Here is a 24,951-nt window from a genome sequence, read left to right as displayed (position 1 = left end):
TATTCAAAAACTTCTCTCCTTTTTTTTTCTTTTTTTTTCTTTGCGTTTTATCGACATATCTTTCAAGAAACGGAACCCGTCAAATAGTAGGCAACTATAAGAACTTGAGGAAACCAGTGACTTCAAGTAATTTCTCAAAGGGTTTGAGAGAAGGCCATGGCTACACCTACTAATGAAACGTCAACGTTTCACACGGACAAATCTTTCAGGTCAGAAAATATGATATTGAATCACCCACACGACACAAGAAAGTAGTGACATACATATGATTTAGATGGAATTTAAGGTTTCTACACCACAGACACCAACTGTTTCCATACATATTGATATATAAGCCTCTAAAGAGGAAAACTCTTCCACCAAATTTGCATCCGCTTCTAACTGTTGTCTGATTTTTCCAGAGCTGCAAGAAAAGGTTTGTGGGTACCAGTAAATAAATTGAAGAATACAATAACGTCTGAGTCAACAAGATATGATAAAGTTTGGAGAGTGTACTGTTGTAGTTGAGAAGCTTCTCAATCAGATCAACATGAGTCATTAGCATACGCCTGCAGCAGTATCTGACTAGTTGGAGTGCATCAAGTGCGTCCCTGCAAAATAAAAAGGATGTTGTAACTTCATACCTAATGAGGACTAGCTTAAACAAAAAAAAAAAGAGCCTAAACAAAGAATGTGCTCTCAAGAAAAAACTATGAAGCCACAAGAAATGCAAAACAACACGGATTGAATATCAAGACACCAGGGATGGAAAAAAAGAATCATAAGTCATCGAGTCTTCATTAAAACTTATAAATGGTCGAGACAGAATCTACAAACTAAACAAGATAGGCAAAATAGTCTCTTCCAGTAAACACATAAACAGCAGATCATTCTCTAAAGCCTTTTAAACTCTTGATTGATTTGCATAACAGCGTAAGTGGTGTTAACTAATCACATACTTCACGTATTAAACCATTCTCTAATGTTCAAACAAAGTACTCTATTATTCATAGAAAATAAGATTAGTCCAATAATATTCATGAAGATGGGCACAAGACTAATCAAAAGACATCAAGTTTTACTTTCTACTTCTAACTAAACTACTGGTTGGATGCCAAAATCTGGATAGGCACATAGAGATTATATAACAGGCAGGACACAGTCTCTTTTAACGACGACATTAAAACATAAACAGAGGATTATGATAAGGTAACTCCTTCAACAACAAATCTCTTAGTTTATTCAATTAGAGAAGTGGTGCTAACTAATCTCAAAATTCACAAATTATCCGCCTAGAAAACTCAAATAAACTACACTCTTTTCACACACACAAACACAAAGTAGGAATGAATAGAGGAAGAAGTGAAGCTTACCCTTCAGTGTAGTCAAGCTGGAGGAGATCAAGATACTGATCCCATTTGTTTCCAATCACCTAAGCAAATCAGAAAATGAAAGCTTCTTAGTAAAGCTCAATACTTTTCTTTCATTCCTCTATAAAGAATAATCTAATCTCGACCCAGCCAGTAAAATCGGACAAGAGAGAGAGAGTAAAGGTCTCATCTTTGGTGCCAAATTTAGACTAACAAAAACCCTAAAGAGAAGGAGTAAAACCCCCTAAAATAAGACCATAATGAAGGGGAAAAAAACAAACCTTTCCACAAGTGAAGCAACGAACAGGGATAATCATCTTCTTGGTCGTTGGTCTCTCTTTCTCTCTGCCAAGGATTTTTAGGTTAATTCTTTTGGGAGACTACTCCTCCTCCGTTCGTATGCCGCCGGCTTTATAAAAATGAATTTCTTTCTTCTTCTTTTTATTTAAATCATTAAAAAACAAAAAAAAAGGAAGGTCGGTGAAAGACTATAAAGCCCTGCATAATTTGAATTATTTACCGATTCAATTACCTTTTATCCGGGTCACCCACCCGAACTAAGCAAAATCTGGGTCGCCCGCCCAGATACAAAAATCCCCGAGGTTCATCTCATCTACTATTAATAACATTTGTATTCATTAATTGCTTTCTTGTTTTTCTTGAGATTTTGTTACGATTGATGAAACCTTTTTGTTTTGGTTAGATCTTTGAGTGGATGGATAGAAAGAAGATGAGTTTTGCTCCACAGGACTGGAGCTTAAACTTTTTGTTAAACTCATTGCCAAGACTAAAGGCTTAGGTGCTGCTCATGCCTACTTCAATAAAGTTGAGCCAAACTACAACACAAGGGACCACAAAGCCAAGAATTTTCCTGCTTACTTGACTCTCCGATCCATCTTTTGGAACGTGAATTTGAAAAAGAAATGGGGTTACGGCTAGCTGTTCGTCACTATCGCAAAGGTGTTTTACAGGATGATTAGCTCTATTAGTTTTGTGTGTGCGGCTCTCATACGTACTCTTTGCCTTCTTATAATCTCCTGTCGAATACATCTTCGTGCCTACATGCATGTTTTGTTCTGAAGTAACAATAAGCTTCTGAATTATGTATCTCTTCCTTTGTGATAAATTAATCCTAGAGAATATTACCATTGGCCAGCTCACAAACAACTTTTTTTTTTTTTTTTTTACATCAGTCACAACAAACTTTGATACATAGACTTCTGAAGAGAATCATAAATTGAGAAAAAGACCAAAACATCCAAATACCGAGTCACCGAGATAAAGCATACTACGACGATGCTGTTTGTAGAATAACAAAATTATTTAGTTAAACTGGCGGTGACCTAGTACTGTCCTTATCATTATTACTATTTTGATCTTCGTTATTCATCCGGGAAGCTTCCGTTTCTTTCTTCTTACCCCACAAGAACACGTAGAGACCCATTATTGTCACTATCGATCCAATCACACTGTATAGCCAAACAAAAACCCATTAATTTAATTAAAATACTCGTAGTTACTGTTATGAGCAATGGACAAAACATATATTTTTTAAAGGTATATAGAAACGAAACTGATTTCATAGAGGATCGAGAAGAGATCACCTTCCGAGGTATAAAGGAGTGTGTAAGAGTAGGAAATCGAATAGAGTAGCTGAAAAGAGAGAAATTGGCATAATTGCTGATACGAAAACAGCTCCTAATTTCTTTATCGCCCACATCGTTGCTACCGTCGACATTGCTTGTCCTATCACTCCCTATAATAGACGTGTGTGTGTATATATATAATAAGAGTATATATGTAGATGATTTGTGAAAATATATGTATAATATTATAACTTACAGCGTATACAATGACGCCGATCACAAATTTATCATCGATGACCCAATCTTTAACATCTCTGCTCTTGTAAAGACTCAATAAAGCACATTGAAACACTGCAAACACTGACATGAGACAAGTGCTTGAGAAATTGCAAGGGTACTTGACGCTTAAAGTCCCTTGAAACAACATCCATAGAGATAGCAACAAGGTTCCTATGGTCAAGTAGAGACATCCAAGAAGCCAATTCTTGGTCTTGTTGTTGTTGTTGTTGTGGGGAAGAGACTCTATGTGAGAGTGAGAGTTTGATATATGAGGGCCTTTGTAAAATGTTAAGAACAACGCTCCACTTATACATATTAGAGTTCCCATCACTTTTAACATCCCTGCTTGGGTCTTCAGATTCTGTACCTTTTCTGTCCTGAAAAAGAATGTAACAAATTTTTATGCAATTTTGTATGATCTTTATATGGCACAATAAGTTTGTGCTCTTATACGTTGCAAAAAGAAAGAAGAAAATGAAAATTATTTGATATTTACCTGAAAATAAAAGCAAATGCGAAGGTGATTGCAGGCATCAAGCTTACCAAAGCACACGAAACAGTGGCTGACGTGTACGACAGACCAAGCAGATAGAAAAATTGCATCAGACTAGCACTGCCCATTTAATCAAAACCCCAAAAATAAATTAAAATAATATTATTTAGCTAATTACGATAATCATACATATGCTACTAGAATTTATTGTGCTATATATGTAGAAACATTTCAAATGTAATATTTGTATAATAATATAAGATAAGAAGATATTTAAATGGACAATAACAAAAAAAATGAGAAATTAACATAGTGAGAAGACAAACCCGAGCAAACCACTGATGAAATGATCCACCATTAGCCTTAACGTTATTTTCGGTATTATTTTCCTGTTACGTCATTAAGCATTTAGTGGTGTTTTCAACATGTTAAAACAGAGCAATTCTCACAATTCTCATATTTTATTGGCGTCAACAAGTACTTGGTTCTTATAATAACTGTATATAAGTGTTAATATATGAAATACAATCTTTGGATACCTTTGAAAATTTTGGTGTCTTGAAAAAAAAAAAAAATCCATATGAGATAAGCAAGTCTTCGTTTTAAGAACATAAAGGAAACTCATGATCAGATATGAAGTATTAAACCTTTCCAAAATATAGGCGATGGGAACAAGAATGAAAGAGGAAATAGCCATTCGATAAGCACCAATGATCATATGGTTCACACCAACATCAAGAGCTTTCTTCACAAGTGCGTTCACCGAACCCATCGCTACTTGTGATATCACCATTACTATAACCGGTGGCCACTTTGCGGCTACTCCCACTCCTCGCATATCTTCACCCATCTCCTCTCTCTCTCTCTCTCGTTTTCTCTTTCTTTCTAAGTGAGTTTGTGTGTAAGTGTGTGTATGCGTGTGTAAGTGTGTTAGAAAGAGTTAAGAGCCAAAATGTGCTTTGAGTTTGGTAACCATAAAACTTCCCATATTTATAAGAAATATTTATGGTTCACTTATTCTAATGGGAAACCTCTGAGTCGCAGGATTGTTGTTACACTAACTTAGTAATGGTATCAAGTTCAATGTAATTAAATAATATATAGAATCTTGCTCTATTTTTAAAAAGAAATTACTAAAAGTTGATGTATACATATTTCTTAATTTGGCGAAGAATCTAAATGTTCCCACTCACTCACCTTATACAATATTATTCTGGTTGATAGTAACTCAAACGGAAAAAAACTTGCTATTTATAGAGAGGGTAGGCGTTTGTGAAGAGTAGAACAACACAAACAAAGCGTTATTACAAAAACTCCGAGCTAATAAGTTAATGTGAATATGTGATCATCGCAAACTTAGGTAACATCAATGTTTGCGATATAAAATTACGATTGCTTTAATTGTTTTTTTTTTTTTTAATTATTTGCTCTCCATTTTATACGCTATATGATACATAATCTGGCTTTATCGATCACACGTTTCATGCATGAGACGCCGATGAAATTAGCTTTGTCATATTTGGTTCGTGTCATCTACCGCGCATCTTATATAAAAAGTTAACGGAACTGATTTTTGACAAAAGAGATCGATGTTGGTTGATTGATTCAGTGCATGAGAGAAACAAGTCACGCAAAATGAAGTATAACGTATGCATGAAATCGAATATGAATGTGATATTAATGGCAATTGTGCTAATCTAATCCGAATTTTATATAAAGGATCTAGGAAAGCTTGAGTGATTTATTAGTGGACGGTTCAGTTTGCTCTCCAGTAGTGCGGACTGCGGAGACATATTCCTTACACTAATTAGTAATTACTTTGATCATCAATTCACCAACTATATATGGGTATAATTATAACATTTAAGCTAATAGTTCTAACTTTTTTTATCGAATAAATTCACCAGACTATTATGGAAAATTGATAAGAATATTAAAAATCAGACGTCTCAACCAAAAAAAACCCCAATAGTATACTTTTTACGTTAAATTTACCACAGATAACAAAAACGCCTTAGATATGATCAATTGATTCAGATGCGGTATGTTAATAATATTTGCACAAAAGAGTTAAATAATTCGGTGGATCTTCCTAGCTGGCTTATATCGTATAGTTTTTTCATAATTGAAAATATAAATAATTCGGTAGATATCGATCGTTCGTTGTCTCTTAAAGAAATGTTTTTAGAACATTTATTGATCAACTCGACAGTATTGGTAAGAACGTTGGACCAATCATAAACAAAGTAGGACATACATAGTAATAAATATAAATCAGCTTTCATCATCAATATCAACAAAGAATGTTGTTGTTCTTACCTCACTTCTAATAACTCCTGAGTTAATTAATACATCCGGTAACCATAGGAGGAGATCTCAAACTGATTTCTTTCTGTGCGATTCTCGTAGCCGTACGGATATGAATCCCCGAATAGGTAATCTGATGTCGTCTTCCACGGGTCAGAATCGTTGCTTTCCCAGCAAGAAACATTAGCAGCAGCCGCACGATCTTGTTCATCTCCCTGAAGTCTTTTGTTACGTAACACACAAGGAAAGTAACCTCCGAATATTACCTCGCAGAGATCCGTTGCTTCTAAGCCGGAACCAGACGGAATGTACAAAGCTTTCACTTCTCCTTTATCTACTACAGTTTCATGCTTCTCAGTTCCATAGCTTGAACTGTGATCTTCTTTCTCATTTCCAGAGCTCGAACTGTGATCTTCTTCTTCTTCATCATCATAATCATCATCATCATCTTCATCATCTTCATCTTCTTCTTCCTCCTCACTTTCTTCTTGTTTTTCTATATCCTTTTCTTTAATGGTTTCAACTGGTCTGGCTTCTTCTACCGGTTCAGCAAAAGTCACACGTTTCTTGGCAACATTCTTTTGACCACCGTCGTATATTCCAAGAGGAACAGGAGCGATAATCTCAGGGGGAGAGGGAGCTTTTGCGTGGGGAGCATTTGAACAAGGGTAACAAGTATCCACCGATGGAGGAAGAGGTTTCCCGTAAGTTGCAACGGCATCGTAACCACCACCGTACGGCGTTGGATCGTAATCGTCGAACTCAGGCTCGTTGAAGTCAAGAGCAGAGGCTACAGAGCGATGGATCATAAACTGAGGAGGAGACTCGTAGGTTGTATAGAGATTCGGATCATAGAACAAGTGTTTAGGCTCAGACATGGTAGAAACAGAGTATGCAACAGATGCAGAGTTTGTCTCAGTCTCAGATCCATTCCAGTTATAAAAATTATAACTCATTGGATTATAACTAGAGTAAGCAACAGTTGGTTCAGATTCAGATCCATTCCAGTTATAATTATTATAACTCATTGGTTCGAAACCAAACTCTTGTTGTGGTTGACTATAATGATTGTTGTGATCGTAGAGATTAACCTGGTCGAAGTCGTAGGGGATTTGGTAATTCTCATAGAAATTGGCCATTTCAGATTTGATTTGAGAGAGCTTGAAGGATGATCTTGATGATTAAATGCCTCTCCCCCCCCTCTCTCTCTCTCTGCTGTTGTTGTTGTTGAAAGAAACAATATTGAGTTGAGCTCTCTGTTCTGTTCTGCAGATTAAACTGATTTGAAATGCTTGGTTTAAGTCCGTCTAGAGTACTAGTGTATTATTCCATGTGATGTGTTGATAAGGTGGGGACGACCGATGTCGATGGTGAGTTGGTGACGAGTGTGTAGTGAGTAGTGACCCTACACAAAAAGTTTCAACAGACGCAATATTTTGTCTTGTCCGAAATTGGTGTTGAGAAAAAACGTGGTAAAAAGTAGTGGACAAAGAAATCAAACCAAACCAAACCAAACTGAGCTTTACCACCAAGCCAATTTGCTTGATAGTTGATAGATTTCGAATCTTAATTCTAGCTTATGATCTAATAATAAGTGTAAAATTGAGTAACTTTAGCCGAAGCCCTCTACTAGGCGAAAATAGTGTTCTTTAGACTTCATCCTACAAAACAATAAATATTGTTCAAGAAGGTATGATGGTGATATAGTATCATCTTTTGATACTAGACGATTTTACACCTGACTTCAATAAGCTAAGGACTAACCAAACGATCAAAACTCGCAAACACTCCATTACAAAACAGCTATCTTATCAGCGTTTAAGAGGAATCAGAGGCGGCTGGTTCTTGCCTTGGTTTCCTCTGTTCAGGAGGTGGTGGACCATCTCTTTTTCTTTCGTACCTCTTACTTTGATACTTTGTGTTATTGCGCTGCTTTGGTTGGTATGTTGGGTATGTGCACGGAATAATCTCTCCATTGATGTACTTGTCACCTACACCAAAAAAAGAACAATCCATTTATCAGAACATAGATACAGAGATAGATAGAGAGAGAGAGAGAGAGAGGAAGAGAGGCCCTAGAAACTTTATTATCAGGCTTTGATGGGTTACCTCCGTAGTCTTTGTTCTTGACATCTATGTAGGAGTCAGGCAAAACCCAAAGAACGCCAGGCAAACCTGTGAAAAATGAAAGATCGAGCTATCAGTATGAAGGCTTTCCACAATTACAAGTATAAGCTTTCAGCAAGGGGATTAATTATCTTCTTCTTTACTCACCCTTGAACTTCTCAGATGTTTCTTCGTCAATGGTGCATTGGAAGCCAGTATACGTGGTGGTGCTGAATGCATACATGTTCTTCTTTGCCTCTTCCATGCTAGAAATCAGGCACAAGTACATTCAATATCCAATTACAAATAACTGGTTATGCTGGAAAATGGACAGAAGTACACTAATTGATCATAACAGCAGCACGACAGTGTAGAAAGGTTTCAACTTTTCAAAAATAGCTAGTAGCAACAAATACCCGTCTTATCAAGGAAATCATAGTTTGGACTCAGGAGTCCCAATCTAATGCTTTTCACAAGTGTACACTAAACCACTTTTCCAAACATGGCTTGCTTACACTATCCACATCAACTTTGAACGAAGAAACACCAAGCAAAACATCTAAAATTTACACATAGCTTGAAGAATATATGCAACATAAACGCGTCTATTCCAAGTGTTGTTGATAACAAATCCAGACAGCAATGTTTTGCTTTCAGTATGCAGCAATGTCCAATGTGTTTGCACATATCAAAGTGATCAAAACAAATCAGCTAAAGGTTACACTGATATATTCATAACGAATGGATTTCAACCAACTTTTTCAATCCTCATGTAAAGTTTCAGAACAGATTCTAGAAACTAGGTCAACTTCAAAGCAAAAGGCTTTACTCAGTTCACTAAACCCTTGCCTTCCATTATCATCACAAACCAAGTAAAAACCCTAATCTCATGAAACCCAAATCTTTCCTATACACAAGATTGATTTCAAGCTAGCGTATCATGACAAGTCCATTAACAACACAAAACATAGCTCTATGTAAGTCGTTATTAGCTCCACTAAGTCAACAGCGTAGAGAATCAATCACAGGCGAAAACGAACCTTCCAAGAACAGTAGCAAGAGTGTTAAGGTAAGTATCAATCATCTGGTCTCTAGTTGGAGCTGGATCCTTGGGGAACTCCATTACAATAAGCCAATGATTGTAATCGCAACCAGGAAGCATAATCGTCTCTCTCTGCTCATTACTACTGCCCCGTTTCGAAGAGTAGTCCGAATCAACCGTCGCAGCTTTGACAATCGCCACACGACGCCGAGACCCAACGGCGGAGATGCTCCGGAGCAGAGGAGTCCATGTGTCGCCAACGCGGATGCCGGAGGGTGTAGTGAAACGATTCAGGTGGCTTACAGGGAGAAGAGTTTTGGGGAGGAGCGAAGAAGAAGAAGATGTTGTAAAGGAAGCCATTGAAATTGCAGAAATCGAAGAGAGAGTGTTCACTGCTTCGACACTTTCACTACAGATTTGGAGAGGATAAGATACTTTTTACTTACCTGCTCCGTGATGAAGAGACACGCCTACGAAACGACTCAGGCCCATTAGATAGTTTGGGCCTATCAGAAAAATTCGTAAGGTGAGATATAAGATGCGCAGGCTGCAGAGGCAAGAAGCGACTCTGAAAGAACAAAAGGATGCAACCTACAAAAAGATATGTCAGATGGAGTCATCCGCAAGAGATCTTGGTGTAGAGCTTGAAGATGTGGAGTTTGATTTTGAGACAACTTTGTCGGCTCCTTGGTAAAACATAACTACGATGAGCTCTTTTTGTAAGTTGATTTAAAGATTTTTCTGAGATCATTGTCCCTTATTGATTTATCATTTATGGTTGATGATGGTGTTCAATTTTCACTTATTAACTTTGCAAGTCTTGAACCAATCACTTTGTGTAGTTCTTATGCAGAACACCCATCTCTGATTATCTGGTAATGATACAAATGCAGTTATTAGCACATGGTAGGTATCTAATCTTTAGCCTTCCTCTTTGTTGATTTCAGGTGAAAGAGTAAGCATGAAGGGAAAAAAAACAATCCCCAAGTGTAGCTGAAGATTGGAGTAGAATGTCTTCTTTTAGTCAAATTATCTTATGTGGTAGAGACTTGTGAACTATAAAGGGTCTTAACTCTCAACTCTCAAGTCTATTTTTTTGGTCGTCGGGTCATGTAGAGAGGAAATGAAGCTAGTTATGTACAATAAAGCTTGTACTTATGTATTCCCCAGTTAATAAAGCTAGTTGTCGGACATATTTACATAATACAGTATGGAATACAAAAAAACAATAATAAAGGATTAGTAATCTGATGCTGATAACATACAACTTTTCCTTTTCATTAGGTATTTTGTATCTTTATTAAAGTGATTTTGCAAATGTTTATACAAATGATTTTCTATATAAACAAGTATAAATAATTTGCTATAAACTGATACCTACCTTAACACTCGTTAACGACCTTGAACATCGGAGATAGTAACGTCATTAACAGTACTACCGGTTTCTCCGGTGGGCCAATTATCTGAGATGCCGCCACTTTTGACGTTTCTCCTCCTTCCCGCCGTAAACGCAGGATGCTTCGGAGATGGAAGATCAATGGCGTTGTGACCTAACATGAAGACAACAGATGACATGTCTGGTCTGTCCGAAGCGTTTTCTTGCACGCAAAGCAACCCAATGTGTAAGCACTTCATTACTTCGCTCTCATCATAAGAATCTTCACCCATTAACTTGTCTATGATCCCTGAAGCTTCACCTTTTTCCCATAGATCCCAAATCTACAAGATGAAGAAAAAAACAATAGTGTATGTTCTGTTTTGTTCCTCTGTTTTCTTTTTTCCAGTCCCAAGTTATGTGAAGAAAGGAAGAAGTTTTTACTTACATGTTTCACTAGATTCAAAGACTCCTCATATAAAGCACTGTTTTTCTTTCCCGTTACGATCTCTAAGATCAATACTCCAAAGCTGTAGACGTCGGATTTGATAGAGAATTGGCCGTCCATTGCATACTCTGGTGACATGTATCCGCTGTGACATTGAGATTGAAACGACCTTAAAGATCGAAAAAACGAAACTGGAGAGTTTTGTAGGATCGATGTAGAGACTAACTCACTATGTTCCGACAACTCGATTTGTGCATCCTTCTGTTTGATTTCCCCCGAAGATTCTCGCCAGGCCAAAATCCGCAATCTTGGGTATCATTTCGTTGTCAAGAAGTACATTGCTGGCCTTGAGGTCTCTGTGGATGATTCTCAGTCTTGAATCTTGATGAAGGTACAAGACTCCACGAGCAATCCCGCGGATTATCCTCATTCGTTTTGGCCAATCTAACGCTGCTCTATACTCCTCATCTAAGAGGGCAATAAGAGGAAAGAACAAAACAAAAAATCAATTTCAAATTCGAATGAGAGAATATGAATCTGTAGAGGAAATGTTTAACGTACGGAATACGAAGTAGTCTAGGCTCTTGTTTGGTAAATACTCGTATACCAGCATCTTCTCTTCAAATTCAACACAACATCCTAAGATCCTCACGAGATTTCGATGCTGCAACTTCGATATCAACTTGACCTCGTTCTTGAACTCTTCCATTCCTTGGCCTGAGTTTTTCGACAACCTCTTCACTGCTATCTCCATACCATTTTGTAACACGCCCTGAATATTTAACAAAGGAAACATTACTTTTTGGAGAAGCATTGATGAAGTTTTTGTACATACAAATTTTAGGCATTTGTGAAGATCGTTTTTGCTTTTTCCATACCTTATAAACAGGTCCAAACCCACCTGCTCCAAGCTTGTTTTGAAAAGAAAAGTTATTCGTAGCTTCAGCAATCGTGCTAAGCTCAAAAAGAGGCAACTCCCGGCCTCTAGATTTGTCCTCAAGCTCTTCAAGTATGAATGAGTCTTCAAGATCAAAAGAGCTCGGAGCGAAGCTTGATGGAGCTTTTCTATGCCTATTAGACTCTGCGCTTGTGCATATTTTCAATTCATTAGCTGTGAGCTGAAGCAAACATATAATCTTAAAACATCATCATCAGAGAGTTTCTTACGTCTTCGTTTCCTTACGAAACAGAACAAACTGATCATTAGTAACATCACGACTACAGCCAAACCGATGAGGATTACAAAAAGTCTCCTCTTCCCTGATGAGCCATTTCCATTCCACTGCGCTGAGACAAGCAAAAAATAAATAGAATAAGTACTTAGAATTCTTCTGCACGGTCACATCTCTTCTATCTCCTTTGTTGCAATAAAACAGAAAAAGTTGCAGAGTATATGTATGTTAGTACCTAACTCTGCCTTATCAACGCGTAAGTAGAAATCTTGTCCTGAGCTCAAGTACGTCCTAGTATCCAACATATTGCCGTGCCATGTCAAGCACCCTTTTGCTCCGTCTTCGCTCTCGTGGTAAGCGCTCGCATAAGCAACACAAGAGCAGTTCTTCAAGCACCTCTGTTCACATTCCTTCAATGTTATGTTCATATCTACATTTACAGCTGATGTATTGGGAATCTTCACTTGCTTCAACTTTGCAAACCCTTCTTTCCCATTACATATTGAAGCTGGTTTTACCCTCATGCACCCATCAGAAGCATCCCTCAAGAACCAATCTCGGGGTGTCCTAGGCTCGTACCCCGGTAAGCAAGAGCACTCAAACTTGTCTGTACTGGTGGGATCGCAGTAACCATTAAAGCCACAGTGGTTGTAGATGTCACACTTATCTTCGGGAGCTGACCAGAACCCGATCCATTTCTTATCCCTCCTGTTCCAGCTGAACCGTTGCAGAGTTCCCGTCTCGTTTAGCACCATCCGTGTTATAACTGAAGCATCCAACACTCCATAAGTGATTGACACTTCATCCGGATTACTCACAAACGAGATATTGAAGATAAACTTGTTTGTCATTTCAGGCACACCGCTCCATCTTTGTCCTGTCCATGACCCAGTACGCCACCACAGAGTCACACCCTTGTACATCATCATCTGAGGAAACCCTCTACGTTCTATCCGGTATGTAATGTTTCCAAGACCTGGATCACCAGGTGATCTCCACGACGTCATAATACGATCCACACCATCTTGCTGAGTGAATCCAAACTTCATAAAGGGAAGTAAAGTGTTTGTAGGATGATTAAAGCTCTCCCAGAAACTTTTCCCTGTGACAGGATCAAGCAGAACAAGGTTGCCTAAATCAGTTAGCTTCGCAACTAAATCAGGTTCTGAGATCATATCAATAACATCAGTAGACCAGAGAGGCTCTGTTCCATTGACAGATGCATACACACAAAGATTCCCTCTGCTGCTGAACTTTATCAGACCAGATGTGTCATTAATAGGATGGTCTCTGTTTGCAACCCATACAACAGTCTGCTCAGAGACTTGAGCATACCAAATCCCAACATACCTGAGGTTTGAATTCCCCAGGCTGAAGAATCCAAAAGAAAATCTGTTACCTTCAGAGAAGACAACATCACCATCTTTCAAAGACTGTCTTCTCTGGATCGTGTTGTCAGAGTAACAAGATGATTGGAACAATAGGGAGAATAGGAAAATGAAAAAGATGAAGAAGATCTTCATTCTATGTTGGTTTCTGATCATAGTTTGCTGAAACGTAGAAATGATGTGTCTTATTAAAAGCCAAGTGGGTCTCAACTCAACTAACAACATTAACTGCAGAGATATCAAAATCAGTCACACCCTGTTCCGGATTTTTCTCAAAGGTTGAACTTTCAAAAGTTGTAAAAACTGATTCATGTGAGTGTTAGAGCATGACACGAACTAATAAGGTTTACCAACACCGTGAAACCTTTCTTCCTTGTCCACTGAAACATTGCCTCTTTCACTGTGAAAGAAACAGTCCACGCCACCAACAAATTCCCCACAATAATAATTAAGTACTTATGTATTAGATGACAAACATATTATGATATTTAAAGACCTGTTTTTTTTCTTACACAAATTTATTGATAGCTGAAACTTTCAAAACAAATCAGTTGTTCGAATTTCCAGATGATACATGTTTATTCTTCAATTGATCTGAAGCAGGAGGCATCTATTCACACACTCATATATTTTGCTATGTAAAGATGTTGTTCTAAGTCAAAATAACAGGTGAAGATAAAGTCGATAATGACTGCCTTCAAGTTTTAAAAAATCCAACCTCCAATGAGCGTAATGCAGAAAGGTTATCCATAAATCCATCATAATCATATATTGTTCTTCTTGACTAAAAAAAAAGTTGTTGTGGGTAAAAAAAGCTTGACTGCAGGTCCATCAGGTCTATAGAAGAACATTAGAAAGGGCAGAAGAGAAGCACTTATCAGAAAGATAATGCATACCTTAGCCCTTACTTATTTGAGTTTGGCTGCCAAGTTCTTCTTTTTCTTACAAGCCTAGAAAAGTAAATGTAGAACATGTATTCCTTTTAGATATGACAGTTGAGCAGAACTGAATTTAAAACTTTCAGATTAATTAACTGACTAGTAAACGAAAAGTAGCTTGCACTTAATTAATAAAACATTTTCTTACCTGTGTCTGTAGCTTCTTTCTTGTGGAACAGAAACAGCATGGCAATTCAGAAGAGTGCAGCAACAACCAAACTGAGAACAAATGGTGTTTCATTTCCTCTTTCCGGATGAAACATGTTTACTAAAAATATCTGTAACAGGAAGCATACAAATTGTTATGTAAATGTCTTCTGTCCTGAGATGTACTTAATTGTAGAGATATTCTCTTACAGCATAAAACAACAAAGAGGCAAATTATGTATGCAGAAAGAAATGCTGAGAGATGTATATATATACCTATGTCAACGTTGTGTCTACAAATACGGCGAAATCTTCCTGAACTCAAATATGCTTTGGGATTGATCGATTGATGTTTGCTACAACAACTTTACAGCTACATCATATACAATATTTGGAAGCATTTGCTTTAAATTAGGGCCAAACACAAACACAAAGTGACATCAATTCCCATGATGATTTAGGTAGGCATCACGCCAAGTTCATTAATCAGATCTGACAAAACCTAAGAAGTAACAACAACCTCGTTTTCATTGATACAAATTTGGATTGGTTCCAGAAAAATTTCATGAGAAAAGCTACAGCCTGTCTAAAAGTGGGACCATTCATGTTGATGCTGCAGCAAGTAAAGCCTCCTTATCCTCCAGAGCCTTGAGCTCTTGCCTCCATTCCTCCAACTTAGAGAACTTCTCTAACTGCTCTGGCTTAAGGTCTCGAGGAGCAGTCTTCTGCTGTTGAGCTTCCGTGAGTCGGATCTGCAAATGTTAAAAGGAGACAATTAGACAAAACTGCCAGTAGCGTGCAGATTTCTGCATCACCTTGGGTAGCATTGACCTTGGCTTAAAAAAATATTACTATGAATTGAAGAAAATTGACTGAAAACCATTTGGAACAAGGATTATGCATAGCAATATCGTATTTGGGACAGCATATGAGAACCTTTTGCTTGGACTGATTCCAAGCCAAAGGTTCTTTAATGTCTAATTTTAATTAAAGCAGCTGAGAGAGTTAGAAAGATGAAAATCTTACTTTCTTCTTAAGTGCACGTATTCTTTTCTCTATATCTTCTCCTGTAGTTCCTGGATTGGGAGCGTCCCCAGGAACAGCATTATTGGAAGAGACATCCAAAGCCTCCATTTGAGAAGCCAAGACATTCACAGATTGGGATCCATTATATGGAGTCTCAGTAGAAACAGCTTCTTCCTTGTGTACATTACCAGCTGATCCATCCTCAGAGTTGTTACCTTTTTCTGCATTAGCCTGCAGAGGTGGTAATCCGGAAATAACTGAGGACCAAGCTAGTAGCATATGAAACTTACATATGATACACATACCTGCAATCTCTTCTCCTTCTTACGTTCGTTCCTCTTAGCAGATTTAGTCATTGGTTTAGGAGCTGGATCAGGGTCATAACCTGGAGGCCCTTGTGAAGCCATCTCCTTCTTCATCTGTTGCAAATTATATACATATTAGAAACTAGAAAGTGTTCTATTTTCCTTTCTCGCCCTTCTTCAAACCAAGGTTGAAACCCAAAAATTTGGAAACATTATGTGTTGAGCAGTCTAAAGACAAAAGGTGCTACAAATAATGAAAGCACACTATCCACAACCATAAGAGAGATAAATCAATTTACACGAGTAACAATGAGTCCAAGAACAGTATACAGTGTTGACAGAATAAGGATTCCATACCAGAGAACCTTTGGACTGATATTTGACAACTTCATCTTGGGGAACATATCCAGCTCGAATCCGGATGGGCTTCCGGAGAGTACCATCAGGTCTACGTGTGGGCTCCACAATCCTCTCACCCTCTTTAAGATTTTTGCTCAGTTCTGCCATTTGCTTTCTTTGTTCTCCGCTCTTGTTGCTGCTTCCCATCTGATTCCTTCAGATTTTCAATCACTCTTGTAAATTATCTTCTTTCTCAGCTATCAAGTAGACTATTTTTCTGTTACAAATTTGCAGGCCTCATTAAAAGGTTCATGGACTAAAACATTAGATACGAATCTAGTATTGGTTTAACAGAGAGTTAGAACAGTTTTTGAAAGACGCTAAATGCATAACAGTTTAGTTCATACATCATACAATGCTATATAACCAAACAAACAATCAGTGACTTGGTGCCCCAATTCGTACAGCCAGAATTCGAAAACTAATCAAGCCAGGCTGATAACTCAGTTCAATAGTTTAACACTAACTTTGACCGTCCCTCAGATAGTCAGATGTGTCCCATAGCTCTTACACGTCAACAAAGTACAAGTACAAAGTCTCAAGCTTTCTATCTGTCTTATCAGCAAAGTATAAACCTTTGATGATACATTCCATTCCCTATTACTAATAACCTCAAGCCAACTCTTTGATTACAGATCATAAAACCATACATATCCAAAACAAAAAGTAAAAACCTTTTCCGATTCCAAGTTAGCTCAATTCAATGCCTCCAATTCGCTCCCTTAATTTTAACCAAAACCGAGAAATCAACCAAATATAATTTATATGTTTTTTTTTCCGGCGGTCGGAGTTCCTTACACCTTGGTTCAACCATGAAGTGCGACAGAAAGAGAGAGAGAGAGGAAAAAGGCAAAAAAGAAAGAAAAGAAACTGACCTAAGAGTTGGAGCTTTCCTCCGTGGCCGGAGAGCTCAAGTGGTTTTAGCGGAGGAAAGAGGATTCTCGACCGTGAACTGACTGACCCTAAGGAATGAGATCGAGACAGGTTAATGGGGTTTTAACATTCTTCGTGTACTCGATTTTGTTTTTTCCAACTATATAAAACTTCGTGAGAAAAAAAAAAAAAAAAAAATTTCTTCATGAAATTGTTTTACGACCTAAAAATAATAATACGGACCAATCAAAATCAATAAAATATGGTTTTTTTCTTATAAATTTACACAAATCAAAACTGAATATCAAAAGGTAGTAAAAGGTAAACTAGACCTGTGTTTTAAGACAAGTAAATACTTAGGTAGGGAGACAAAATAAAATAACCTTTGGAATGAAAATTAAATGTGACGACATACAAGTTGTCGTCTTTTGAGACCGACCTAAAGCTTATTTTGTTCACACCACCATTCCCTGGTTTGACAATGTCACACGTCGACAATCAGAGTGTTTTTATTTAGCGTTAAGCCCACGAGATATCCAATTTCCTTTTCTGGGCCTGTCTCTCTCTCTCTCTCCCTCCGAACGAAATCACTGACCTGACCTATTCTCTCTCGTCTCTCTCTCTCTCTTCTCCGTGTCGGCTTTAGGTCTTCTCCGGTAAGGAAGCTTCGAACCCAATTAACACCGGACGGAAAACGCTGATCCGACTAGTTCCCTGACCTTTCACCCTCCAAGTTTAGTCAATGAGAAAATGCTCCTCAGTTTTAACGTTTTAGAGATCCGCACCCAACAAGCAACGTTTTCGCATTGTTTCTCACCATCTTCGTCGCCGCTATGTCAAGGTTTGTTAATCAAGCCGGGTTAAACCAATTTCGTATTTTTATTGGCTCTGTTGTGAATTATGATCGGATTTTTGTTTCCCATTTCCTCGGAGACTGATTTACGATTCTTAATGTAAGCTTTTTTTGTTTTGTTTGCTGAATTTATGTGTAAAGTTTCGAAATTTTCGAGTTTCTATTGCTCTTACGTCTTATTGTTGATCGGATCCTTCTTGTGGTTCTCTCCGTTAGCTGACTATTGCTTGCTTGCTCTTTATTTGTTTCTTGCTATTGCAGATTTCTGATCTCTAGAATCGTTGGAAAACAAACGCAATCTCTTATCTCGAACCAGAAAGATAAAGGGACACAATGGGGAAGCTATAGAACTGCTTTTACAGCTGCTCTGAGGTCGCCTCAATTCAGAGTTTACTCTTCGTCTGGTAGGATTCCGAGTAATGGGCATTGTACATTTTCCCTTCGTGATCTTAAAGGAAGTTTTTTGAGTAATCACCTGTCACGAAGTTATTCTACTGCCTCTGCAACAAATGTAGTTAGTCATCATGCCCAAGTTGCTTTGAGAAGGCTTCATCATAAGTATTCTATGCGTATTAGTACTATTGCTCAGGCGTTTTGCTTGTCTCTTACCCGTTCACACTTGTTAATACCTGGGATCGTTGCTGTCACTTGTGGGCAAGTTGCATGGGCGCAAAGAGCTCCTGGTTCTGCTATAGATCACTATGCGTCAGATAAATCCCTCTATACAAGGGCAAAGAATGGTCCTATCTTTCTTTCTTCGTTAGTGTTTTCGGTTATAGAAGGTTTCATTTTGATTGGGAGGGCTTTTTATATAGCTTGTTTGTTTACACCTAGTATTCTGATGGGTCTGGTTGTTGAAGCATGTGGGCCTCGTTTTAGGAAAATATGGCTTCAGATGGTCCATCGAACTCTTGAAAGAGCAGGTCCTGCTTTTATCAAATGGGGTCAATGGGCAGCCACACGACCGGATCTCTTCCCCAAGGATTTGTGTTCACAGCTCTCAAAGCTTCACAGTAATGCTCCTGAGCATAGCTTTGCCTACACTAAGAAAACTATTGAGAAGGCTTTTGGTCGTAAACTTTCTGAGATATTTGAGGAATTTGACGAGGTGCCAGTAGCATCGGGAAGTATTGCCCAAGTACATAGAGCTTCTTTGAGATTTCAGTATCCAGGACAAAAGTCCAAGTCTTCGTTGGTTGCTGTTAAAGTTAGACATCCAGGTGTTGGTGAATCAATTAGAAGAGATTTTGTGATAATTAATTTGGTGGCAAAGATATCGACTATTATTCCAGCTTTGAAATGGTTGAGATTAGACGAGAGTGTGCAACAGTTTGGTGTCTTCATGTTGTCTCAAGTTGATCTCGCGAGGGAAGCTTCTCATTTGAGTCGGTTCATATATAACTTCCGTAGATGGAAGGATGTCTCTTTCCCTAAACCAGTGTATCCGCTTGTACATCCTGCTGTTTTGGTGGAAACATATGAGCACGGAGAAAGCGTTGCACGTTATGTTGACGGAATGGATGGACATGAATGGATTAAAACTAGATTAGCTCACATCGGGACTCATGCCCTCTTAAAAATGCTCCTGGTATTAACCTCTTTGTAATCTTTTAAGACTTATAACTGATATACGCTTCATGGTGCTCTTTATCTCAAGTTAGCTTTTACTTCAGGTTGATAACTTTATTCATGCTGACATGCATCCGGGAAATATCCTTGTCCGGAAAAAGGCTTCCCGTGGAGGCCTTTTCAAAACGAAGAAGCCTCACATTGTTTTCCTTGATGTGGGGATGACTGCTGAACTCTCAAAGAACGACCGAGAGAACTTACTTGAATTTTTCAAGGCGGTTGCACGTAGGGATGGCCGGACTGCTGCTGAGCGGACACTTAAGTTATCAAGAAAGCAGAATTGTCCCAATCGAGAGGCTTTTATCGAGGTAATAATATATATACTCCAAGGTTTATTATACCCCAGGATAGAAGTTGACTGGTCAAGTATATGGAAGAGATCATTACAAAGTTCTTTATTTTATGATGGCTAATACTTTTAGACTCTGACAGGAAGTAGAGGAAGCATTCAAATTCTGGGGTACCCCTGAGGGAGATTTAGTACATCCAGCAGATTGTATGCACGAATTACTTGAGAAAGTAAGACGTCATAGAGTTAATATTGATGGGAATGTGTGCACTGTGATGGTGACAACATTAGTTCTTGAGGTGAGTCAAAATCATCCCCACTTTCAAATTTACTGTAGATTTTAGACCATACTAAGTTTGATGGAAGGTTTTGATATACCTTCCTAACGATGTTGCTGTTGAAACTGTTTGTAGCTTAGAGCATGGTATCTATAGCATCGTTGATCCAATTACTTTCTACAATTCCAGAAAGATTAAATTTGCTTTCAATCTAACTAATCGGTTTGATTATAGGGTTGGCAACGGAAACTCGACCCAGGATATGATGTGATGCACACATTGCAAACAATGGTGTTGAAAACCGACTGGGCTAAGTCTCTTTCTTACACGGTGGATGGTCTGATGGCGCCATAGGAGACAAGAAAGGTTCCATCTTTTTGAAATTTTGTTTGTTATCATCATAGGAGTCAAAACGATTTACACATCTTAGATGAGAGAACATAGAAAGAAAGTACATGTTCTTAAGTTCCTCTTGTTTATTTTTCATTCTTTTCTCTTTTGCTTTTTATTGTTATGGATTTTGGTTCATTCTAACTACATAGAATTGTATTTACGCGGTGGTTTCTGATATTAACCACCCGTTTGTTCTCTGAACCGAAGAACAATGAACAAAAAACAATGAAAAAGGCTGCCTGAGAATGGTCTAAATGATTTGAATAAAGTGTTTACATCCGTGTATATGTTCCCCTTTTGGCTTTGTGGTTTGATTTTGACAAAGGTGCAACAAAACCAAACAAGACCGAAATGCTACACAGGCACACAATACAATGTTTATTTTATATTGTTCATTTCCACAGACTATCAATGTGCATGATCTCTTGTATTTCAATACAGATACTCCACAAGGTGGGTTGATGAATGATCCAAATCTTCTTTATCTGTAAATTACAATGGTTGAATGTGATCACCATCTTCAAATGCAGTATTATACAAAAAGAAGTCTGGTTCACTATTAGCATACAAATGGCCTCTATTCATCCTTTTAGAAGGTTACAGGACTTTTTTGTCGAACTTCCATGTTTGCTATATATCACAGTTTCGAAAACAAACATGAAAGTTTTCTTTTCACATGAATCTCTTTTAACGGTTAGGCAAACCAATCGCCATAAGCTGATGATGATACCAATGCCTACTGCTATGGAGGCGCAGACCTTGATTGCGGTTTATTGAACTATTTTGTCTGTGCTGTTAGGGTTCAGGTGACATAGTTGATACAATGACTGGAGGCGAATGCAGCTCAAGAAAAGCTTTTCCTTCAGAATAGCCGCCTATGCATAGAGTGTCTCCTCGACCATGCCAAATACCGTCATGGACATTGTTCATCTCCAGTGTTTTCGATTCCTACATCGCATCACATCCCAAGGAAATTCAACCAAAATGACATAATGAATACAACTTGTTTTCAAGAGAATGGTATGTAAATAATATACACCTGAGTCAATGTACAGAATGGACAGGCGAGATGGTGTATGCAATCATCCAAGAAACTATCAGTACCCTGTCAAAAGTAAAGAGAACGGAAATGTCATGATGCAGAAAAGAAGAAAAACAACTTTCTTAACACACTCCAGAGCATTAAACTAAAAGAAGGAATGTGCTTACTCTAATGTTAAACTTCCTTCTTATCTGCATACGGAAGAAACCCAAGTAGGATGCAATCAAAAGAACAAAAGCGATAGCCAGGTAGAGAAAGCAGTGTCTTCTGGTTACAGCAAAAGCAGCAACGTTGAATAGGATACCAGCAATAAGAATCATATGAACAGCACCCTGACACATACAAAATTGGTCAGAAACAAGTCAACAATACATAGAAAAGTCAGCATCTTTCAATGATTGCAACTTGCAAGTCAATAACGAGTTAAACGATAAAAAAAGGGCAGAGATCAAAGTATATGTATACGATCTTATACCTGAAGAAAGCAAGAACCAAAACCAGTCCTTGTCATGTTTTTCCCGAATCTATAGCATGGACAGCTGAAACAAGATTGAAAAAACAAACACTATTATTAAAAATTATATTGCTTCATTATCACTCTTTCATGAATCATAAACAACTCAAACAATTACTTTAATTTACAGTAAATGTTTCTCCCATAATGCAGAAAATGTTGAATATAAACCCCATAACTCAAGGGGACAAAAAGCAAAATCGTCAGAATATATGTTTCCACCCTCTTTCGCATTCTGAAACAGTTGACCTCAATTTGACTTTTATCAATTGCCATAATAGAAGAAGCTTAACTCATCAAGCAAATCTCAACACAAATGTAAATTACGAAGAAAAACCCCAAAACTTTATTAAGAAAAAAAAAAACTCTGGAGAACAAAAGAAATGATTTTTCGAATCAAAGAATGATATGAGATGAGTAAAGAGAAAAAAAAAAAACCAACCAAGCGGATTCGAGACAGAGATGACGATCCTCGAAGCAATCCATAACATCGCCTTCCCAAAGCCGCAAAACGCCGCCGCCGTAATCATCATCCGCCGCATCTTCTCCTTCCGAGCTCTCGAGTTTTCTCCATTTCCCTTGAGTCTGAAGCGCAACCGTCGAGCAAAGCAGATCGAAATCCAACACAGAGATTCCTTCAAGTTCCGTTAGCGTCTCCCTCTCTTCAACCTCTCCGCCGCCGTTTTCTCTAATGTCGGCGATTACTCCTCCTCCTCCACCACTCTCTAGTTTATCCAAATCCGCCATTGATATTGAAAAAAGAGAGAGATTTAGGGCTTTTCGCTTGGATATCTTCTCCCAAAGGATGATGGATTTGTGCTTTTCTGGTGAACGCCTTTTGATACTTATTTATTAATTAAGTATTTAGTTTTTATTGTTTCTCTTTTTTTTGTTTTAATTTATTTTTATTTAAGCGTTAGTGATTTGGCGGGTAATTAATTATTCATAAAACCCAGCTTACAAAAACTGTCATTATTAACGGTACCAGCTGTTGCCACGTCAGATATTTTCGGCTAGTGGAAACAGTGATTGATATAATGTTTATTCTTATCCTATCCATCCGCTCAATTATAAGCTAACTAACTGTATTTTTTTTTTAATTTCAGATTTTATAAATTTTATTTTCCGAAAAATGTAACAGATAAAGAAAGTTTTATTTTTACAGAATTTGTCACATGAGGTGTGTGTATGAATCGAAAAAAATACCGAATTAATGAAGTTTCTAAAGAAAGAGGACTTGGCTAATTTAGGGATGTGGTTACTACTTATATTGTTTAATGTTATGGGTAAGTTGTTTGTCTATTTAGCAATTTATGAGTTTTTGTATTCGCTCTCTACCTCCATTAATCTGTGTTTTCAGTTTTGAAGACGTTTTGTTAAGATTTGGTAACGAGAAGGAGTTGTGTCGTTGGCAATTAAATGGAGTGCTAATTTATAATTGTCGAGATAGCTAGCACCAAATATATGAATTCATGAGATTTTTTAAAACATATTATATGATTCGTTTCTATCTAAATATATGAAACAAAACTTGTAAAAAGGTTTTAACGATATCCCAAACTTGTAACTTGATCATGTTATTAATTGTTAAAAAAAAAAAAAATGTTGTTAATTGTTATGTCTTAACTGGCCTAACAAGTCCCAAACCTGAACCACTACTGCCCAAACACTCGGATGTTTTTATGAGAGTAATAAGCTCACTGAATCAAACAGTACCCAATTTAATTAACGCTTTATTATAAGAAATAAGACTATCGAAAAATATGGCTAATTTAGGAGGTTAACTATAATGGTAAGCTGTTAAATTCTTTTTATTTTTAGAATAATCATCAATTAGGCACATAGAAGATACTGTAGTATATATACTCTTGCTGAATAAAATTGTCTTTATTATTATCATCTAGTGTAACGCTAATGTTTATAATATGTACACCAAACAGTGAATTTAATAACGAAGAAAGAGGACTATGGCTAGTTTCGACTAGCTACGTGTACAATGATGAGTCCTAACTCCTAACTGTTCTGTTAAACTATACTGTAATACCTAGTAATGAAATGATATATAAAAAAAAATGGTCATAAGTAAAATAAATTTAAAGGATTATGGTAAATTCGTCAACTTGACAATGACATTTTTGTTTCAACTCAACAGAACTGGGTAACTTATGCCAAAAGTCAGAAGAAAAATATTAAATTAGCGTGAAATTGATGATGATTCCTTTAGCAGTGGGTGAACATTATGATCGATCACATATATCCAGCAGCTAGATTAATTGGTGTAAATTGTATCAGCAATTGTATTTCTTAATGGACCATCTTTTTTAAGATTCCATCTTAATTCAATGTATGATAAACTTTCATCGTATATAACATCATGCATTAATGGATCATCCACCAATAAGTCATTTATATGAGTAATCCAGACGCACATTTCTTATTCTAACAATCATACAAAAGCCATATTTTTTTGTTCTTTTGTTTCACTCTTTCTATATATTGATGCACTCTTTTCATTAATATTTCATATATTTATTTATACAAATTAAACATTTTGTTTTCATGTGTTTGATACTCTGATTTTATTATTGATAATTAATATTTTTATATGTATATAGGAGGTTGCATATACAAACGCATATGAGAAAAAATTGTCGTCACGTATAATTTAGTCATATATCACAATAACAGAAACTGTCAATAGCAGGTCTAATATTCCTTAT

General features: G+C 37.3%; 8 protein-coding genes across 10 annotated transcripts; 1 reads left to right on the top strand and 7 right to left on the bottom strand.

The window, feature by feature from the left end:
* Nucleotides 1-186: 186 nt before the first annotated feature.
* Nucleotides 187-1,765, bottom strand: LOC17897546 (DNA-directed RNA polymerases II, IV and V subunit 10). Its single transcript, XM_006303425.2, has 4 exons — nt 1,631-1,765; nt 1,353-1,411; nt 496-590; nt 187-403 (listed from the first exon to the last, which is right to left on the bottom strand). Exons 1-4 carry the CDS (start codon nt 1,664-1,666, stop codon nt 378-380), a joined length of 216 nt encoding a protein of 71 aa, XP_006303487.1. The 5' UTR covers nt 1,667-1,765; the 3' UTR covers nt 187-377.
* Nucleotides 1,766-2,537: 772 nt separating this feature from the next.
* On the bottom strand, nt 2,538-4,630 carry LOC17897926 (WAT1-related protein At1g11460). 2 transcript variants are annotated; one of them, XM_023777476.1, is made up of 7 exons: nt 4,355-4,630; nt 4,247-4,264; nt 4,034-4,096; nt 3,711-3,827; nt 3,192-3,591; nt 2,954-3,105; nt 2,538-2,818 (listed from the first exon to the last, which is right to left on the bottom strand). In XM_023777476.1, the coding sequence occupies exons 1-7, from the start codon at nt 4,555-4,557 to the stop codon at nt 2,677-2,679; spliced, it is 1,095 nt and encodes a 364-aa protein (XP_023633244.1). In that variant the 5' UTR covers nt 4,558-4,630; the 3' UTR covers nt 2,538-2,676. The 2 variants fall into 2 exon arrangements, with proteins under 2 accessions (XP_023633244.1, XP_006303866.1); XM_006303804.2 differs by lacking the exon at nt 4,247-4,264.
* A 1,240-nt stretch (nt 4,631-5,870) lies between these two features.
* On the bottom strand, nt 5,871-7,309 carry LOC17897854. Its single transcript, XM_006305079.2, has one exon. It carries the CDS (start codon nt 7,151-7,153, stop codon nt 6,053-6,055), a length of 1,101 nt encoding a protein of 366 aa, XP_006305141.1. The 5' UTR covers nt 7,154-7,309; the 3' UTR covers nt 5,871-6,052.
* Nucleotides 7,310-7,616: 307 nt separating this feature from the next.
* Nucleotides 7,617-9,607, bottom strand: LOC17900360 (multiple organellar RNA editing factor 9, chloroplastic). The gene is made up of 4 exons (XM_006304105.2): nt 9,161-9,607; nt 8,289-8,386; nt 8,124-8,189; nt 7,617-8,005 (listed from the first exon to the last, which is right to left on the bottom strand). The coding sequence occupies exons 1-4, from the start codon at nt 9,520-9,522 to the stop codon at nt 7,833-7,835; spliced, it is 699 nt and encodes a 232-aa protein (XP_006304167.1). The 5' UTR covers nt 9,523-9,607; the 3' UTR covers nt 7,617-7,832.
* Nucleotides 9,608-10,430: 823 nt separating this feature from the next.
* LOC17896872 (G-type lectin S-receptor-like serine/threonine-protein kinase At1g11410) lies at nt 10,431-13,926 on the bottom strand. Its single transcript, XM_006306699.2, has 7 exons — nt 12,393-13,926; nt 12,153-12,272; nt 11,864-12,066; nt 11,547-11,757; nt 11,216-11,453; nt 10,986-11,130; nt 10,431-10,881 (listed from the first exon to the last, which is right to left on the bottom strand). The coding sequence occupies exons 1-7, from the start codon at nt 13,768-13,770 to the stop codon at nt 10,555-10,557; spliced, it is 2,622 nt and encodes an 873-aa protein (XP_006306761.2). The 5' UTR covers nt 13,771-13,926; the 3' UTR covers nt 10,431-10,554.
* Nucleotides 13,927-15,018: 1,092 nt separating this feature from the next.
* On the bottom strand, nt 15,019-17,371 carry LOC17900387 (partner of Y14 and mago). Of its 2 annotated transcripts, none has more exons than XM_023788931.1 (5): nt 17,236-17,371; nt 16,319-16,514; nt 15,962-16,075; nt 15,657-15,887; nt 15,019-15,382 (listed from the first exon to the last, which is right to left on the bottom strand). In XM_023788931.1, the coding sequence occupies exons 2-5, from the start codon at nt 16,505-16,507 to the stop codon at nt 15,233-15,235; spliced, it is 684 nt and encodes a 227-aa protein (XP_023644699.1). In that variant the 5' UTR covers nt 16,508-16,514; nt 17,236-17,371; the 3' UTR covers nt 15,019-15,232. The 2 variants fall into 2 exon arrangements, with proteins under 2 accessions (XP_023644699.1, XP_006305573.1); XM_006305511.2 differs by having other exon boundaries at nt 16,319-16,577; nt 17,236-17,370.
* Nucleotides 17,372-17,736: 365 nt separating this feature from the next.
* LOC17897733 (uncharacterized aarF domain-containing protein kinase 2) lies at nt 17,737-20,960 on the top strand. The gene is made up of 5 exons (XM_006303867.2): nt 17,737-18,074; nt 18,348-19,674; nt 19,760-20,023; nt 20,148-20,303; nt 20,517-20,960. Exons 1-5 carry the CDS (start codon nt 18,067-18,069, stop codon nt 20,634-20,636), a joined length of 1,875 nt encoding a protein of 624 aa, XP_006303929.1. The 5' UTR covers nt 17,737-18,066; the 3' UTR covers nt 20,637-20,960.
* A 171-nt stretch (nt 20,961-21,131) lies between these two features.
* Nucleotides 21,132-23,064, bottom strand: LOC17899257 (protein PLANT CADMIUM RESISTANCE 10). Its single transcript, XM_006305430.2, has 5 exons — nt 22,674-23,064; nt 22,193-22,256; nt 21,885-22,049; nt 21,715-21,780; nt 21,132-21,623 (listed from the first exon to the last, which is right to left on the bottom strand). The coding sequence occupies exons 1-5, from the start codon at nt 22,976-22,978 to the stop codon at nt 21,471-21,473; spliced, it is 753 nt and encodes a 250-aa protein (XP_006305492.2). The 5' UTR covers nt 22,979-23,064; the 3' UTR covers nt 21,132-21,470.
* Nucleotides 23,065-24,951: the final 1,887 nt, after the last annotated feature.

Source organism: Capsella rubella, unplaced genomic scaffold, assembly GCF_000375325.1.
Source record: "Capsella rubella cultivar Monte Gargano unplaced genomic scaffold, Caprub1_0 scaffold_1, whole genome shotgun sequence".
Classification (NCBI taxonomy): Eukaryota; Viridiplantae; Streptophyta; class Magnoliopsida; order Brassicales; family Brassicaceae; genus Capsella; species Capsella rubella.
Note: the sequence above shows the minus strand (reverse complement) of the source record. Positions and strands in the feature narration are given on the sequence as shown.

Bases quoted from the DNA above. Each gene is read 5' to 3' on its own strand.
- LOC17899257 (XM_006305430.2), bottom strand. From the start codon at position 22,978: ATGGCGGATTTGGATAAACTAGAGAGTGGTGGAGGAGGAGGAGTAATC. The intron at 22,257-22,673 runs GTTGGTTTTTTT...ATCTTGTTTCAG, and splicing joins CTCTGTCTCGAATCCGCTTG to CTGTCCATGCTATAGATTCG. The intron at 21,624-21,714 runs GTGTATATTATT...GATGCGATGTAG, and splicing joins CATTCTGTACATTGACTCAG to GAATCGAAAACACTGGAGAT.
- LOC17900387 (XM_023788931.1), bottom strand. From the start codon at position 16,507: ATGGGAAGCAGCAACAAGAGCGGAGAACAAAGAAAGCAAATGGCAGAA. The intron at 16,076-16,318 runs GTATGGAATCCT...AATTTGCAACAG, and splicing joins ATCAGTCCAAAGGTTCTCTG to ATGAAGAAGGAGATGGCTTC. The intron at 15,888-15,961 runs GTATGTGTATCA...CCACCTCTGCAG, and splicing joins AGAAGGAGAAGAGATTGCAG to GCTAATGCAGAAAAAGGTAA.
- LOC17897926 (XM_023777476.1), bottom strand. From the start codon at position 4,557: ATGGGTGAAGATATGCGAGGAGTGGGAGTAGCCGCAAAGTGGCCACCG. The intron at 3,106-3,191 runs GTAAGTTATAAT...CGTCTATTATAG, and splicing joins TCGGCGTCATTGTATACGCT to GGAGTGATAGGACAAGCAAT. The intron at 2,819-2,953 runs GTGATCTCTTCT...TTGGCTATACAG, and splicing joins ACTCCTTTATACCTCGGAAG to TGTGATTGGATCGATAGTGA.
- LOC17897546 (XM_006303425.2), bottom strand. From the start codon at position 1,666: ATGATTATCCCTGTTCGTTGCTTCACTTGTGGAAAG. The intron at 1,412-1,630 runs GTTTGTTTTTTT...TGATTTGCTTAG, and splicing joins GTTGCTTCACTTGTGGAAAG to GTGATTGGAAACAAATGGGA. The intron at 591-1,352 runs GTAAGCTTCACT...TTTATTTTGCAG, and splicing joins CAGCTTGACTACACTGAAGG to GGACGCACTTGATGCACTCC.
- LOC17900360 (XM_006304105.2), bottom strand. From the start codon at position 9,522: ATGGCTTCCTTTACAACATCTTCTTCTTCTTCGCTCCTCCCCAAAACT. The intron at 8,190-8,288 runs GTGAGTAAAGAA...CATTTTTCACAG, and splicing joins AACATCTGAGAAGTTCAAGG to GTTTGCCTGGCGTTCTTTGG. The intron at 8,006-8,123 runs GTAACCCATCAA...TTTTTGGTGTAG, and splicing joins CAAGAACAAAGACTACGGAG to GTGACAAGTACATCAATGGA.
- LOC17897854 (XM_006305079.2), bottom strand. From the start codon at position 7,153: ATGGCCAATTTCTATGAGAATTACCAAATCCCCTACGACTTCGACCAG.
- LOC17896872 (XM_006306699.2), bottom strand. From the start codon at position 13,770: ATGTTGTTAGTTGAGTTGAGACCCACTTGGCTTTTAATAAGACACATC. The intron at 12,067-12,152 runs GTAAGAAACTCT...GCACAAGCGCAG, and splicing joins TTTCGTAAGGAAACGAAGAC to AGTCTAATAGGCATAGAAAA. The intron at 11,758-11,863 runs GTATGGAAAAAG...TTAAATATTCAG, and splicing joins GGTTTGGACCTGTTTATAAG to GGCGTGTTACAAAATGGTAT.
- LOC17897733 (XM_006303867.2), top strand. The intron at 19,675-19,759 runs GTATTAACCTCT...CTTTTACTTCAG, and splicing joins CCCTCTTAAAAATGCTCCTG to GTTGATAACTTTATTCATGC. The intron at 20,024-20,147 runs GTAATAATATAT...AGACTCTGACAG, and splicing joins ATCGAGAGGCTTTTATCGAG to GAAGTAGAGGAAGCATTCAA.